Below are 14812 nucleotides of genomic sequence, written 5' to 3' on the forward strand. Positions count from 1 at the left end.
ATTTTCACATGATTAGACTAGAGCTTGTGAACATAAGAAACATTACTTTGTTTAGGTCAGTGTCATGAGCAAGCTCTGAAGGTGCACACACAAGTTGGGTCTTTCCACAATGTCTGCTTTAGTCAGTCATAAAGCAAGGTTAACGTTATATAAAGTGGTTACAGGATCCCACACTCAGTGACATTTTACCATGTGATTAACTTGGCTTCTTACTCAGAGCACAAAGCAGAACATAAGACAATTCACAGAGGGTAGGAAGTTAACAAAGAACCAAACATGAAGTCAATATGTAGGCTCACAGTTGAGATAAGGCATTGGTCCTCTCTGGGTCAGCTCTCTGCACTTAATGCTTACTGTGTTTGAGCATTGAAGGTTCTCGATTCCATTTGGAGATCGGTCAGACAGAACCTTTGGTAGCAGCTGCCTTTTTAAGTGGTCAGACGTAAGGGGTCATCTGAAGAATTTGACAGTTTGCTGCAAAAATCCTCCCTTTTTAAAGGGATTTAATCATTCTTGGACCTTCACAGACCTCCTCTGCTTCTGCTTGTTAGCCGTTCTGGAGTGTTGTCAGTGAGTGCTGATCTTGGTGATACCCCGTAGCTGCAGTCAGTACCCTTAATTGATCATGATATTGTTTGACACAGGCCCTTGCATGACATAAGTGACTCCATCTTGCTTTCTACGGTTAGTCATGTGATCCATTTATATGATTTCTTAACACATTTCTTAATCGTTTTTGGCTTTTCTCACTTTTACCATTCATCCATTCTGGGAGATTTCTTCAGTGCTCTTTCTTACTGATTTGTTTGTGGGGCTGTTTGCCCCATCTACTGAGAATTTTTTTCTATGAGTCTGTTTCATTTCCAGGTTCTATAGGTAGGTTTTTTCTTAATTGCTTTGTTTTTGTTTCATGAATATGATATTCTTTGTTGTCTTTTTGAAGATATTAGTTATACTGATTTTATATACAATAGGTCTCAAAGTGTATAATTACTTGCCATAACAGACACCATTTTCATATATTAGTTTTTATTTACGTATATTAATTCTTTTAGTCATTCTAGTAAGCCAAGCAAGTGAATACTATTATTATTTCATTGACAAATGAGCGAACATAGAAAAATTAAATAACTTGCCCAAAGTCTCAAAACTAGTAAGTGGCAGAGGCTGGATTCGTGTTTAATTGGTTTACCTCCAGAGGTCACACGCTTATATTAACATTATTAGTTTTTGGGGTTGTTGACTTCGGTGTCTCCCCCTGGTATTTGTTTTGGTGTGAATGTTTACTGATTCCAGTTTCTTTCGGCATGTCTGAAGATGTTGCTTGGATTTATGATAGCCTATTGTTTTTTCACTGTGTGTGCTGGGGTGGAGAATAGTGCCAGCCTGCTGAAAATCAGCAGCCATCTACAGGCTTTCACTGCCTCAGTTTAAATACAGACACCTACTCTTCTAGACATAGATGAAGCGGTTAATTTGGGATTTTACCTGGTAAGTTAACCTCTTCTTAAAAAGGTATTATTTTAATTCAAAATAGAAATATTTTAAAAGTATCATATATAGATGCAGTATTTCCTTTTTTGTGAATATTAAAACAGCTGCTAGCTCCATTTATGTTTGTGTTGATTTTGAATCCTTTTTGGTGGAGAGGGGTGACAGATGATGATGGATCAACTCAGCCTCAGATTGATGAGATTATCTAGCCAATAAGTAGGAAGTATTCTATGAGAGACCTGGATAAAATGCAATATAGGACCATCTGACTAAGGAAAAGGATGAAGACAGAAAAATCTGCCTAAAGAATAGGGAGCTTAGGAGCAGAAGGAAAACAGCATGAAAGCATCTTTTGCTTATGAAGGGATTTTGTGCTTTGGAGGAAAGGACATGAAACAGAATTGAATGGACACCAAAGTGACTTCTTTGATTAGTCACAGTGTGTTATCTTCTATAGAAACATTTCCCTATTAATATTATTTTAAAGCAACTTAAAGAATTTAGTGGTTCTTAACTTTTTTATCTGCCCCTAGGCATTCCAAATGGTATCAGTGGAATTCTTTACTTAGTAGGGAGGGGAGTGAACAGGTTTTTAACATTCCCCTTACTGTGCTTACTTTGAAAATCACTGTTGTCCTTAATGAATACTCTAACCATGGAGTTAAGAACACATTATACTGATATATTAGTTAAGTGTTTTTAGTTGTGAGAAACAGAATCTGATTCTCACTAGCTTATGTGAAAATAAAATATATTGAGTGGATAAAGGGCATTTCACATAATCTAAGGAAGAAAAAACAAGTTTTGGGCACAGGAGATAACCTACTATAGGGGAAAGTTTAGGACCAAGAGTGCATGAACTTTTTTTTTTTAAAGTAAGCTCTATGCCCAACATGGAGCTCAAATTCAGACTGGCTTGCTCTTCCCACTGAGCAACCAGGCACCCCTGAGTTTACTTTCTTAAATGTTTCCATTAATGAACTGTTGACATGACTCCCAGTCTCCTGATCTCTTGGTTAAAAATTTCATACTACCAGGAGAAAATTTAATTGATATAAATCAGGGGTAGCCTTAGAGGTGGTGGTAGGTGGTGATGACAATGGTTTGTCTGTCTCTTGCCATGGTGAGAGGGTGGAGGGTGATGTTTTTGGAGTAGTGTTGGGATCCAGAGCCAACAGCCAAGAAAGAACTCTAGAGACGTCTTTGGTGCAAAAAGATGGTTTTATCAAAGTATGGGGATAAGACCTGAGGGCAGGAAGAGCTGCTGCTTTTGGGATTGTGAGAGGGATATACTTTGGGGTTGGGGAAGTAAAGATGGGGAAGATTCAGAAGGATTTTCATATGCTAAAGAAGACCCACAGGATGGTGGAGGACTGGCTATTAACTGAGATAGTTTTTCCTCTCTAGCATGGCATTAAGATTAAGACAGTTGGGAGCTTCCTGGAGGAACTTATGCTCTGCCTGTCTCGTTATTTGTCAGTGGGCTGTGGGTTATGAGGACATTTAATTTTATCTGCACTTCACTCTGCCTTTGTTTACCATATCAGAGGTTAAAAGTTAATTTTGCTGTAAAAAGCCCTGACTAGTGGTGGAGTGGGTACAAGTATTGATGAACTTTGGATAAGCCTGTTAAACATAAAACCCTGAGTTCAGGAAGTAGTTCTCAAGGAGGAAGAACATTTATGAGTCCATAAGCACCTTTATGAGGGGCCTATTTTCTGAAAATGAAGACTTAAGCATGCAGCATTCAATTTGAATGAATAATTTATTGGTACCCACTAAATCAATGTGTTTGGGCAGATAATGAGAATGTTCTTGCTGTACTGGTTAATGTTTCTCTTGTGTTGTAGTAAATCATCCTTGAATGAGTGTAATTTTTCTTTTTTCTTTGTTCCTTTTTTGGCCTAGAGATGATTATCATCAGTTCTTTACAGAATCTGATATAATATGAATGAGGCTGTTGGGAGAATTTATTTTCAACGTATCTTCCATTCTTGACTGCTTTATTAGTTCTGCTGTTTTTAATTTACTTATTTAATATATTTTACAGTATGTCTAATTGTGTAATTAAAATTTATTTTTTCTTTTTTCTTTTTAAGTAACCTCTATACCCACCATGGGCTTGAACTACCAATCTTGAGATCAAGAGTTGCATGACTGAGCAACTGTGTTTTTCTGACTGAGCAAGCCAGGTGCTGCTATAATTTTTTTAGTACATAAGTAACACATATTAATAGGAGAATTGATAAAATAGAAAAAAGCACAGAGAAAGTAAAAGTTGTCTATAATTCTGTTGTTTAAAAAAATCTCTCTTTGTGCACATAAAGAGGATACTTATTTAATCCAAACTTAATTTATACTTACTTTTGGGTAAGACAAGCTGCTTCTTAAAAGTTGCCTGCTTTTTTTTTTTTTTTTTTTTTTTTATATAGGTATGAGATGGTTAGCCAGATTGGAATGGATTGTTCTTGTTCTGGAGGGAAGTCACACCAGTGGCCCTCATCAAATAGGTTTATATACAAGGCAACAATTAATGTTCTAGAAGATGGCCTAACAGGACTTTTTTGTTTGCTTGCTTGCTTTTAAGATTTTATTTATTTATTCATGAGAGACAGAGAAAGAGAGACAGAGACATAGGCAGAGGGAGAAGCAGGCTTCCTGTGGAGAGCCTTATGAGGGACTCCATCCCAGTACCTGGGGATCATGAACTGAGCTGAAGGCAGATGCTCAACCACTAACCCACTCAGGCTCCCTTGTTTTTTGTTTTTGTTTTTGTTTTAATTTTTATTTAATTATGATAGTCACAGAGAGAGAGAGAGAGAGAGGCAGAGACACAGGCAGAGGGAGAAACAGGCTCCATGCACCGGGAGCCGACGTGGGATTCGATCCTGGGTCTCCAGGATCGCGCCCTGGGCCAAAGGCAGGCGCTAAACCGCTGCACCACCCAGGGATCCCTCCCTTGTTTTTTTCAAGCTGCCCTCAATACCCTTTGGTGTGTAGAGTCTAGATTACGGAGATAAGCAAACTGGAATAAAGACCACAGAGATTGCAGTTTAGACTCTGGCCACTTCTATTGAGTTTAATATAACCTCTGAAAAATTGAGATAGCTCCAGCAGAGGTCCACCGGCAGAAAGAGCTCCAAGGACTTTCAAGGGTAAAGATAGTCTTGATAAGGGATACTGGACCTGTGACAATGATTTAGGGCATACTATTTTTGTTTTTGTTTTAAGATTTTATTTATTTGAGAGAGAACATGAGTTAAAGGAGGGACAGAGGGGCAAGTAGACTCTCCATTGAGCAAGGAGCCAGCCTTGGAGCTCAATCTGGAGATCCTGACCTGAGCTGAATTCAGACACTTAACCAACTGAGCCACCCAGGTGCCCCTACATCATACTGTTAAAAAAAAAAAAAAAAAAAAAGTGAAATTTGTTTCCTTCACTTCAAAGTAAAATTACCCTTACTCCTTAAGCAGTTTTTCTGTATCCTCTCCTCAGTCTGTGCAAGCACTAGCCTCCATCTCATTTCTATGGCTTTATATATTCTGGAAATTTCATATAAATAGAATCACATAATATTTGATCTTTGCATCTGGCTTCTTTCATTAAGCATAATGATTTGGAGTTTCATCCTTATAGCATATATCAGTACTTTATGCATTTTTATGGCTGAATAATATTTAATTCTGTGTGCGTGTGTGTATGTTGCAATTTGTTTATCTATTCATCTGCTTATGGAAATTTGGACTGTTTCTATCTTTGGCAATTATGAATAGTGCTGCAATGAACCTGCCTGAGCAGACACTTGTTTGATTCCCTGTTTTCAGTTTTTTGGTGTATATACCTAGAAGTATTCTTTTGGGTGTATGTGTGTGTACCTAGAAGTATTCTTTTGGGTGTATGTGTGTGTGTGTGTGTGTGTGTATGGAATAGTGGGGCGATATGATAATTCTGTGCTTAACTTTTTGGGGAGCTGACAAACTTTTTAGCAGCTGAACCAGCACTCCCACCAGCTGTGTAGGAGTTTTCTAGTTTTGCCATAGAATTTCTTATGAGAGATCTGCTCTCATTCAAGTCATTCATTATTCCTGTATAGGTAATGCATGGTTGTTCTGTGAGTGCTTTCAAGATTTTTTAGTCTTTAATTTTTAATGGTTTGATTATGATGTGTATGGATATGGATTTCCTCTGATTGATACTGTTTGGGATTCATTAAGCTTCTTGGAACTTGTAGATTTTTTATCTCTTGCCCAAAATATTTTTTTATCACTAACAGTCTTTCTTCTCTCCTTTCTGGAACTCTGATAAGGAATGTTAGACCTTTGTTATTGTCCATCATTCTCTTAGGCACTGTTAATTTTTTTAAAAACCTGTTTTCTCTCTGTGGTCTGGATTGGGTAGCTTCTATTAGTCTGTAAAATTCACTTTTTCTGTTATCTCTGTTGAGCCCATTCCATGGGTTTTATTTGTTACTCGTTTTCTGTTCTTAAAGTTTCTATTTGGTGTTCCTTTACATCTTTTTTTTTTTAATTTTTCATTATTTTCAAGAGTGTTTGCCATTGTTTGCTGGAATACTTTTTAAGTATCTACTTTAAAGTTTTCGTCTGAATACTCCAGAGTCTGTCGTCTTGACATTGCCATCTGTTGATTTTTCTTTTCTTAATAGAGGTGATATTTTCCACAAACTTCTCTTTCTGAGTTGTTTTGGATTGAGACTGGGTTTTGTTTTGATTATATGGGGAGTGTTGATACTTTCTTCTAGCATGCTGTCATCCTGGTTAGGTTCAGGTCACAGGTTTCATCCGCATTCTTTGAGCTGTGGATCTAATTTCAGTTTAGTTTTCAAAAGCCTTTTTTTTAAAAAAGATTTTATTTATTTATTTGAGAGAGAGAGAACGAGCAGTGGGGAGGGGCAGAGGGAGAGATAGAGAAAGTGAGCAGATGCCTCGCTGAGCGGGAAGCCTTGATGCAGGTCTCAATCCAGGCCCTGGAGATCATGACCTGAGCCAAAGGCAGATGCTTAACTGCCTGAGCTGCCCAGGTGCTGCCCCTCAGCTTAGTTTTCAAAAACCCTTGTAGAACAGTTTGGATCTGTCCTGTGTATGCCACCTGATGATTGGTCTGGATCTGGCAGTAGTCTGTCTTTTAGTTTAGTTCCTCAGGTCTTTGGTACACAGAATAGGATTAGATCCATTTGTGCCCAGCTTGGGAGTTAGTCCTGGAATTAATGAGCAACTTTATTATGTTGCTTTCCTGAGCTCTTCTTTTTATTTGCTCTCCCTTTACTACTTTCGAATTCCCTATGGCTTCTCATTTCCATCCTGCAGCTAGAATGCTAGAGTTGTTTTGCCTCATTGAACCGCACACTTGGACAACTTGCATCCATCAACCATATCCAGGACCTAGGAGATAGAGATCACCTTGGGATTTGGCCCCACCCTTTTGGAGCTATAGCTCCACTTATTGGAGAGAAAGATTTTCCTGCCTCAGAGTTTGGGCTGCATTAGGCTTTCCTTATTGCAGTCTGATGCTGTCATGTGATTGCTCGAAGATCGAGGCATAGGAGAATGTAGAAAAGAAAAAAAGGTGGGGTATTTTCTCATTCTCCCTGAGCGGAAAACTTTCCTTTCCGATGTCTCAAGCCAGAACTAGAGAGCTTTTGGGCCTTGCCTTCTCTGCCTTAATACCTACTTCCAGTGCATTCGGTTTGGGGAATACCAAAAGACACAAAGTGGTGAGCTCAGTGTTGGTTGTGGGGATTTTGAATTTTGTTTCCCTCTGTTTCACATGCTACTGTTTACTATTTCAGTGTCGTCAAATTGCTGTTTAATGCATTCTGTCCAGACAGGAGAGACAGCTTGGAGTATTCATCATTTTCTCTAACCTGAAACTGAAACATCTGTTTTTGCTATTGAATTGCATGCATTTGACTGTGTGGTTCCAGTTTTTTTCATTTACTCTTTTAATAGACTGATCTAGAAAACATGGCTACTGCGATTAGGGAGGTGGGAGTTTGGAGACAGACCAGAACACTCCTACTGAAGAATTATCTAATCAAATGCAGGACTAAAAAAAGTAGTGTTCAGGTAAGTTAAATGACTCTTTCTTATGCCTGATTGCAGTTTTTGCACTGACATGTTCCCTTTCTAAGAGAGGATCTATTTTTCTCAGTATATTTTTATTACAATTTTATGTCATTAGGTCTCATGTGCTTGTGAAGTAAAAACTTGTGTTAGCACAGAAAACTACCTAAATTACCTGTGTCTTCTGAATGTTAAAAGTTTTAATAACCATTCCTAAATTTAGTTAATTTCTGATATCAGTGCTTAAGTTTGAGCTTTTAGATGTGCATTTCCCAGGTTTTCTGGAATAAAAGAAAAATTCCACAGATAACTTTATGGAATAGTTTTCCACGGTTTATTCATGACTTCCCATCTTTTGGACTCTGGATTGAGTTACCTGAGATTACTAAAATTATGTCACATGTTTGTTCTCAGCAAATCTACATTACTTTGAAAGATAAAAGAAAGTAATAACCCTGCCTAACCAGTTAAAAATTTTAAAGGCTGAAAATATATTGTTCCTTTTCTGAAGCATAATAGCTAAACAGCAAGGTGAAACAGGTTCATCCCTATTAAAGCTGATTATTCAACTTTACAGAGAATAGTTTTAATAGTAGAAATTGAGGTATAATTAAGGCATGAGTTTTTAAATCAGATTTGAGTGAAGATACTTTTATGGTGAGCCCAGTTTGGGCTGTTTTGTAAGTTAATTTAAATAATGTTATATATAAGTAAATTTATTATATTTTATATTTAGTAATCTAAGATCTTTAAATATTAGTGTTTATGTGATTTTAATTTATGTGACTTGAATTTTAAAATATTTTGGTGAAAATGTAAAGGAAAAATTGTCTAATATTCCTGTTGAGTTAGATGAGATATTTAATACTTCTTTCAGGATAGAATTGCTTTTACTTTTTGTGCTTAAGAAAGGAGACCCAAATTCCTCATGTTTTTGCTTAGTATTATATTGTTTGCATAGAAATCTTGATGATATTTGCTGCTTTTGGTATATTATATAATCATCTTGTTTGTCTCCTTTATTACAGGAAATTCTTTTTCCATTATTTTTTTTATTTTGGTTAATATTAATTAGCATGATGCATCCAAATAAGAAATATGAAGAAGTGCCTGATAGAGAACTTAATCCTATGGACAAATCTGTTCTGTCTAACTTAATACTTGGATATACTCCAGTGACTAATATTACAAGAAACATCATGCAAAAAGTTTCTACTGATCATCTTCCTGAGGGTATTGTGAGCTTATATATGGATTCTATCTGTAACAGTATTTTTTACTTGCTTTATTGAGTAAATTACATTCTTAACACTTAGAGATATGTCCCGTCACCAAAATATAGTTTAATAAAAATTACTAAAATCATTTAATCCTGCTGAAGCATGTTTTGTAGGTCTTATTATTTTTTTTTTTAATTTTATTTGAGAGAGAGAGAATGAGCAGGGGGGAAGAGCAGAGGGAGAGTTTAAAGCAGGCTTCCCACTGAGCAGGGAGCCCAACACGCAGTCCGATCCTAGGATTCTGGGACCATGACCCGAACCTAAGGCAGACGCTTAACCAACTGAGCCAACCAGGTGCCCTGTCTTAATATTTTATATTTAATTCTCAGACCATTTATAAAATAAGCATATTTGTAAAAGGATAAAAGATTTGAAGGCATCTTTTTTTTTTTTTATTCTGACTCATATAATAAGCTAGAGGTATAGGAGCACCTGGGTGGCTCATTGGTTGAGCACCTGCCTTTGGCTCAGGCTGTGATCCTGAGGACCTGGGATCGAATCCTGGATCAGGCTCCCTGAAGGGAGCTTGCTTCTCCCTCTGCCTGTGTCTCTGCCTCTCTGTGTCTCTCATGAATAAATAAATAAAATCTTTAAAAAAATAAGGTAGAGGTATGAAGATTACTAAGCAATAATCATTTCAGCCTATCATGCCCATTTATGGAGGTATATGGTATAAACAGAAGTAGTGCTTAGTTTTGGAGACTGTGACTGTGGCTAAGCACCTAAGTCTATTTTTCTCTCTTTGTACTTCTTTTAAGAATAGAGTGGGAAAAAAAAAAAAAAGAATAGAGTGGGAAACAGGGGAAACAGTGTAAGTATGTGATACTAATGAGCTTAAAGTGGCTGTGAGAGAACCCAAGACAAGAATTAGAGAAAGTTTGGGGAATATAAAAAATAGTGAAAGGGAATAAAGGGGAAAGGGAAAAAAATGAGTGGGAAATATCAGAAAGGGAGACAGAACATGAGAGACTCCTAACTCTGGGAAATGAACTAGGTGTGGTAGAAAGGGAGGTGGGCGGGGGGTGGGGGTGAATGGGTGATGGGCACTGAAGGGGGCACTTGAGGGGATGAGCACTGGGTGTTATTCTATATGTTGGCAAGTTGAACACCAATAAAAAATAAATTTATAAAAAAAAAGAATTCAAGAAAGTGACAGTTTATACTATGATGATTAATGTAATGAAATACTAAATTGTTGAAAATAACAAATTAACATTTTGTCTTAGATAGTTTTAATCAACTTTGAGTATGTATCATCATAGATTTGGATAATATATCACTGAATAGATGAAGCTTATGTAATCAGGAGCCAGATAATTTTTCCCCTGTTGGTTTCTTTCTAACTTATTACTATTTAATATCTTATTGGTATATGTTGGTTTACCTAAGTACAAATTGGATGGATAGCCATAAACATTTAGTATGCCAGCTCGAAAAGCTGATCAGAAATGTTGAGAATGAAATTCTCAGGTAATCCTGAGTTAGAGGAAAGCATATATACCAACAGAATCCAAGTCAGTATGTATTAACTTGGATGCTAAAATAGTAGAAATATGTATATAGATTATTTTTTTAAGTTCTGTCTTTTTAACAATAGAACTGTCTGAAAGTTGAACACAAATCCATATATATGGTAACATGACTGATAAGATGTTGAACTACCACCCTCTTTATTCAGCTCAATCCTTGTCCACCCTAAAGGTCTGGAAATCATGACAATTCACATTGAAATAACACTTTATAATTTATAGAGCATTTTTATGTTTGTAATTGCATTTGATCTTAACGACGAGTGTGATCAGCTAGGCATTAAGGATGAGGACACTGAACTGAAGTTCAGAGAATTAAATTGCTTATCTTTGTTCACACAGCTAATAAGTAACAGGTAAGCACATAATCCTATGTTCTCACATTTTACCACATGTTCTTAAGCTTCTGTAGTGAAGACTAGTTGCTTGTAAATAAAACTCTGAGAAAATATTAAAACATTGGGATCATCTGATGTGAAAGGAAGTGCAGTAGAGATTAGAGTATTTTCTCCATATATCTTCTAGGAAAGGAACAAGCAATAAGTGGTTGAAATGGCAATTTTTACTCAAAGGACAGTTGTGTCTTAGTTACCAGAGAACATATTTGGTTTCTGAGAAGAAGGATAATGGAATTTTCTTCAGAAGAAAAATTGGAAATAAAATATCCATTCACTTATCAAGGAGTTATTTGTATGCTTTACTTTGAAATAGACAAATGAACTGCATATACTGCATAATAAACTATATGCTAAACTTTGTCATATTAATAGCTTTTGTGTTACCTAGATACATAATTTATGTACTCAGATGACAGCTGAGAAAGTGTGAAATTATACTATTATTCATTATTTAGTATATTTTTAGAATGGCTCTATTTTCTTGAAAGAATGAAACAAAAGTGCTTATAAAATATTGTATTCTTCAACGTCATGTTAAATTTGGCCTGTTGTTTGGCAGTAAACTTTAAATTTGTGAGTCAACTTTATTATAATATTTTACAGTCATAATTACTGAAGAATATACAAATGAAAAAGAATTGTTAGTATCCAGTCTTTCTAAGCCCAACAACTTTGTGGGTGTGGTTTTCAAAGACTTCATGTCCTATGAACTCCGTTTTTTTCCTGATATGATTCCAGTATCTTCTATTTATATGGATTCAAGAGGTAAATAGCCCTAAGTAATGTTGTAAATCAAATAAATGCATGTCTTTGCTGCTTTTATTTCATATGCAAAATTTGATGTGGTCAAACACTGGCATTTTCAACTGTGTAGTTGTTTAAAGAAGACTGTCAAATGTAGCATATATATATGTATACACAAATATCTACATGTAATATGAAATATAACTTACATAACATGCGTTTTAATATACTTATATATTATTTTAATTATAGTAACAGAAGGCAGAATTTTATCTTGAGTTGTATGACTTTCTGAATTGGCATTTTTTCCTCTATATAACTTTTTTTTTATATATATATATAACTTTTTCACATGTGGTGTGCTACATATCATTTAAATTTCAAGGTCTTGTACCAATGAACTTTATTAGTTTTATTTTGATATCATGGAAAACATCCTTCAGTGCTTAAACCTATGAAGAAATACCACTAACCACAAACGTTTACTGAGCAATGTTAAAGTCTCTTAATGATGAGTACTGAATTTGTGACTTGGTTCCAAAAAGCCATTACGAACATTTCTTTTTCTGGGCTCTTAACCTGGACTTGTCCTGGCAACTAGAAGTGCTTTAAATCTGATTAAGTCACTGTAGAATGACTTACTTGAAACAGAAAAGTGAGTTATTTTTTTTTAAGTGAGTTATTTTTAAATAATCATGTTTACAGTTAATTTCTTTCTATGTAACTTTTTTATTTCAAAAATTTCAAGTAAATAATCAGGAACATGCTATTCCTTGCTTTCAAAAGGCAATTGCTCATTTACTTGGTCCCTATGGAGATTGATTAATTATATTGCTTTAGTAACCCTCCATATGTTATCTTTAAAAGAATACACTTAGTTGTTGTGCAAATATGTCTCACATTTTGTCCCCATAGCTGGCTGTTCAACATCGTGTGAGGCTGCTCAGTACTGGTCCTCAGGGTTCACAGTTTTACAAGCATCCATAGATGCTGCCATTATACAGGTAAATATGATGAAGGAAGTAAAATAAAGCCAAACCATATTTAGCAATTACACTCTAAGTCTTTACAGTTAAGATTTGGTTTGTCTGCAGTTAGATGTACTAGATATATATTACAGCTCCTAAAAGAAAAAATATAAGTCATATTTTCTGATGTAATATTTTTCAAACCCCACTTTTATTTGATGGTTTCTAAGCATGTGACTTAGCATTCCATATATCTGTATTGTATCTGTGTTGACCATAGGTAATATTTATGAAAGATCTTTATTTACAGACTTTTCCCCTTGAATAAAAATAACATGGTGCTAATAATCATTCCTAATTCCTCAATTTTATAAGTGCATATATTTTTTAAAGATCTTATTTATTTATTCATGAGAAACAGAGAGAGAGAGAAGCAGAGAGAAGCAGAGATACAGGCAGAGGGAGAAGCAGGCTCCATGCAGGGAGCCTGAGGTGGGACTGGATCCCGGGTCTCCAGGATCACGCCCTGGGCTGAAGGCGGCGCTAAACCGCTGAGCCACCTGGGCTGCTCTAGAAGTGCGTATTTTTGTTAAGATGTATATAACTGTCTGCTTAAGATGATAATTGTTCAATTTATTTTCCTCGACAAATTATTTCATCAACATTTATACACTTCCCAACTACAGACTTAATGGTATGTTTCCAGAATGAATAAAAACAATAATGTATGCTGTGTCATGATACTGGGGTCAGTCACTTTATTTCAGGTGTGGTTTTTGAGGATTGTATTTCCAATAGGTTTGTATTACATTTAGAGGTATATATATTTATATATTTATAGGGGGCCTCTGTCAATTAAATTCATTGATTGTATTTTCCAATTCTAGCTGAAGACCAATGTTTCCTTCTGGAGGGAACTGGAATCAACTAAAGCTGTCATTATGGGAGAAACTGCTGTGGTTGAGATAGATACCTTTCCCCGAGGAGTAATTTTAATATACCTAGTTATAGCATTTTCACCTTTTGGATACTTTTTGGCCATTCATATCGTAGCAGAAAAAGAGAAGAAGTTAAAGGAGTTTTTAAAGATAATGGGACTTCATGATACTGCCTTTTGGTATGTTATTAAAAGTTTATTGTTTAGTGTGATTAATAATTAAGTATAAAGATCTTCAGTGTTGTAATTTGTTATTTGCTCAATCTGAGGTGCTGATCCTGTTTACCTGCAATGACTACCTTTGTCTTGGAATATGAGAGTAGGCAACAAGCTTCAGCAATATATTGTTTTGTTTTGTTTTTTTACCATAAGGGAAGTGGTATTTGAAAAACTCATGTTGATATTACATGTTTAAATTTTATTTTATATTTTGTCTTAATTGATGAGGTGTGCTCTGTGTATTTCGGTATATAGAATGTAAGAGATCTTGGAAAGTTAGAAATTAATTGTGTGTTACAGTCCTCCTCCAAAATCATAGCATATGAATGTTATTAAAAATGTAATTAAAATGATTGAAGTTTGTGAATGTGGTATATGGGATTTTTTCCCCCTGGGGAAAACAGTTATTTATGTGAATTAAGATGAAAATATACAAAATAGTTTATAGAGAAACAAATTTGAAAAATATTTTCACAAATGAGCTTTCACGTGTCAGCATTTTTATATAATGATGATTTTATAGAGGTGTGCAGTTTTATAAATAATTCTTAGTGAATTTTCCTTTTCCCACTGTGTAGTAGGAAAATTTATTTTGGACTCATTTTGGAGGAGAAGTTAATATTGTGCATATGAGTTGCTATTATAGTCCATTTTACAAAATTTTATTTTATTTAGCCCAATGTAGCAATCAATTATAACACTTTACATAATGGAGTCATTGTTGTGTAACGTATTTTCTTTGCATGTTTTTTTTTCTTCTGTCATTTGGGTAGTGATTGGTTTTTAAGATGCATTGAATTATTAAAGTGCTTTGTGAGGAAGCAGTAATTGGAAGCATTTAGATCAATTTCTCAGTGCCTCAGTTTTGCTTCTGGAAAATGATGGAGTTGGTTTTGGTAATGTAGATATCCATCAGTCCTATTTCAGTGCTTTTGTGGTAGCACATATTAAATCATGATCTGCTTACATTAAAAAGCAACAAATCTAAGTGCTATAGCAATTCCATTGAACTCTGATTTGGGAAGAAATTTTGAGTAAATATCTGGAGTCCATTGTTGATCTTGATCTTTCATTGTGTAAATGTAAAGTATGTTGTTGATAAGTGATTGTGTGATTAGTTGATTAGTGTTGTTGTAAAGTATCAAAAGCCATCAAGAGGTTTA

At 35.3% G+C, this 14812-nt stretch overlaps 1 protein-coding gene across 3 annotated transcripts in view; it reads left to right on the plus strand.

Annotated features, from left to right (window-relative positions):
• ABCA5 (ATP binding cassette subfamily A member 5) overlaps window positions 1-14812 on the plus strand; it is a 73009-nt gene that overhangs the window by 6244 nt on the left and 51953 nt on the right. For 2 of the 3 annotated variants that reach the window (XM_025436505.3, XM_025436506.3), the window contains exons 2-6: window positions 7461-7577; window positions 8603-8807; window positions 11385-11546; window positions 12441-12529; window positions 13381-13610. In XM_025436505.3, the coding sequence (XP_025292290.1) occupies window positions 7476-7577; window positions 8603-8807; window positions 11385-11546; window positions 12441-12529; window positions 13381-13610 (788 nt within the window). In that variant the 5' untranslated portion in view covers window positions 7461-7475. Of the gene's footprint in view, window positions 1-3593; window positions 3687-7460; window positions 7578-8602; window positions 8808-11384; window positions 11547-12440; window positions 12530-13380; window positions 13611-14812 lie in introns of those variants that run through there. The other variant, XM_025436507.3, reaches the window with a different exon arrangement.

The sequence above is a fragment of the Canis lupus genome, chromosome 9, assembly GCF_003254725.2.
Source record: "Canis lupus dingo isolate Sandy chromosome 9, ASM325472v2, whole genome shotgun sequence".
Taxonomy (NCBI): Eukaryota; Metazoa; Chordata; class Mammalia; order Carnivora; family Canidae; genus Canis; species Canis lupus.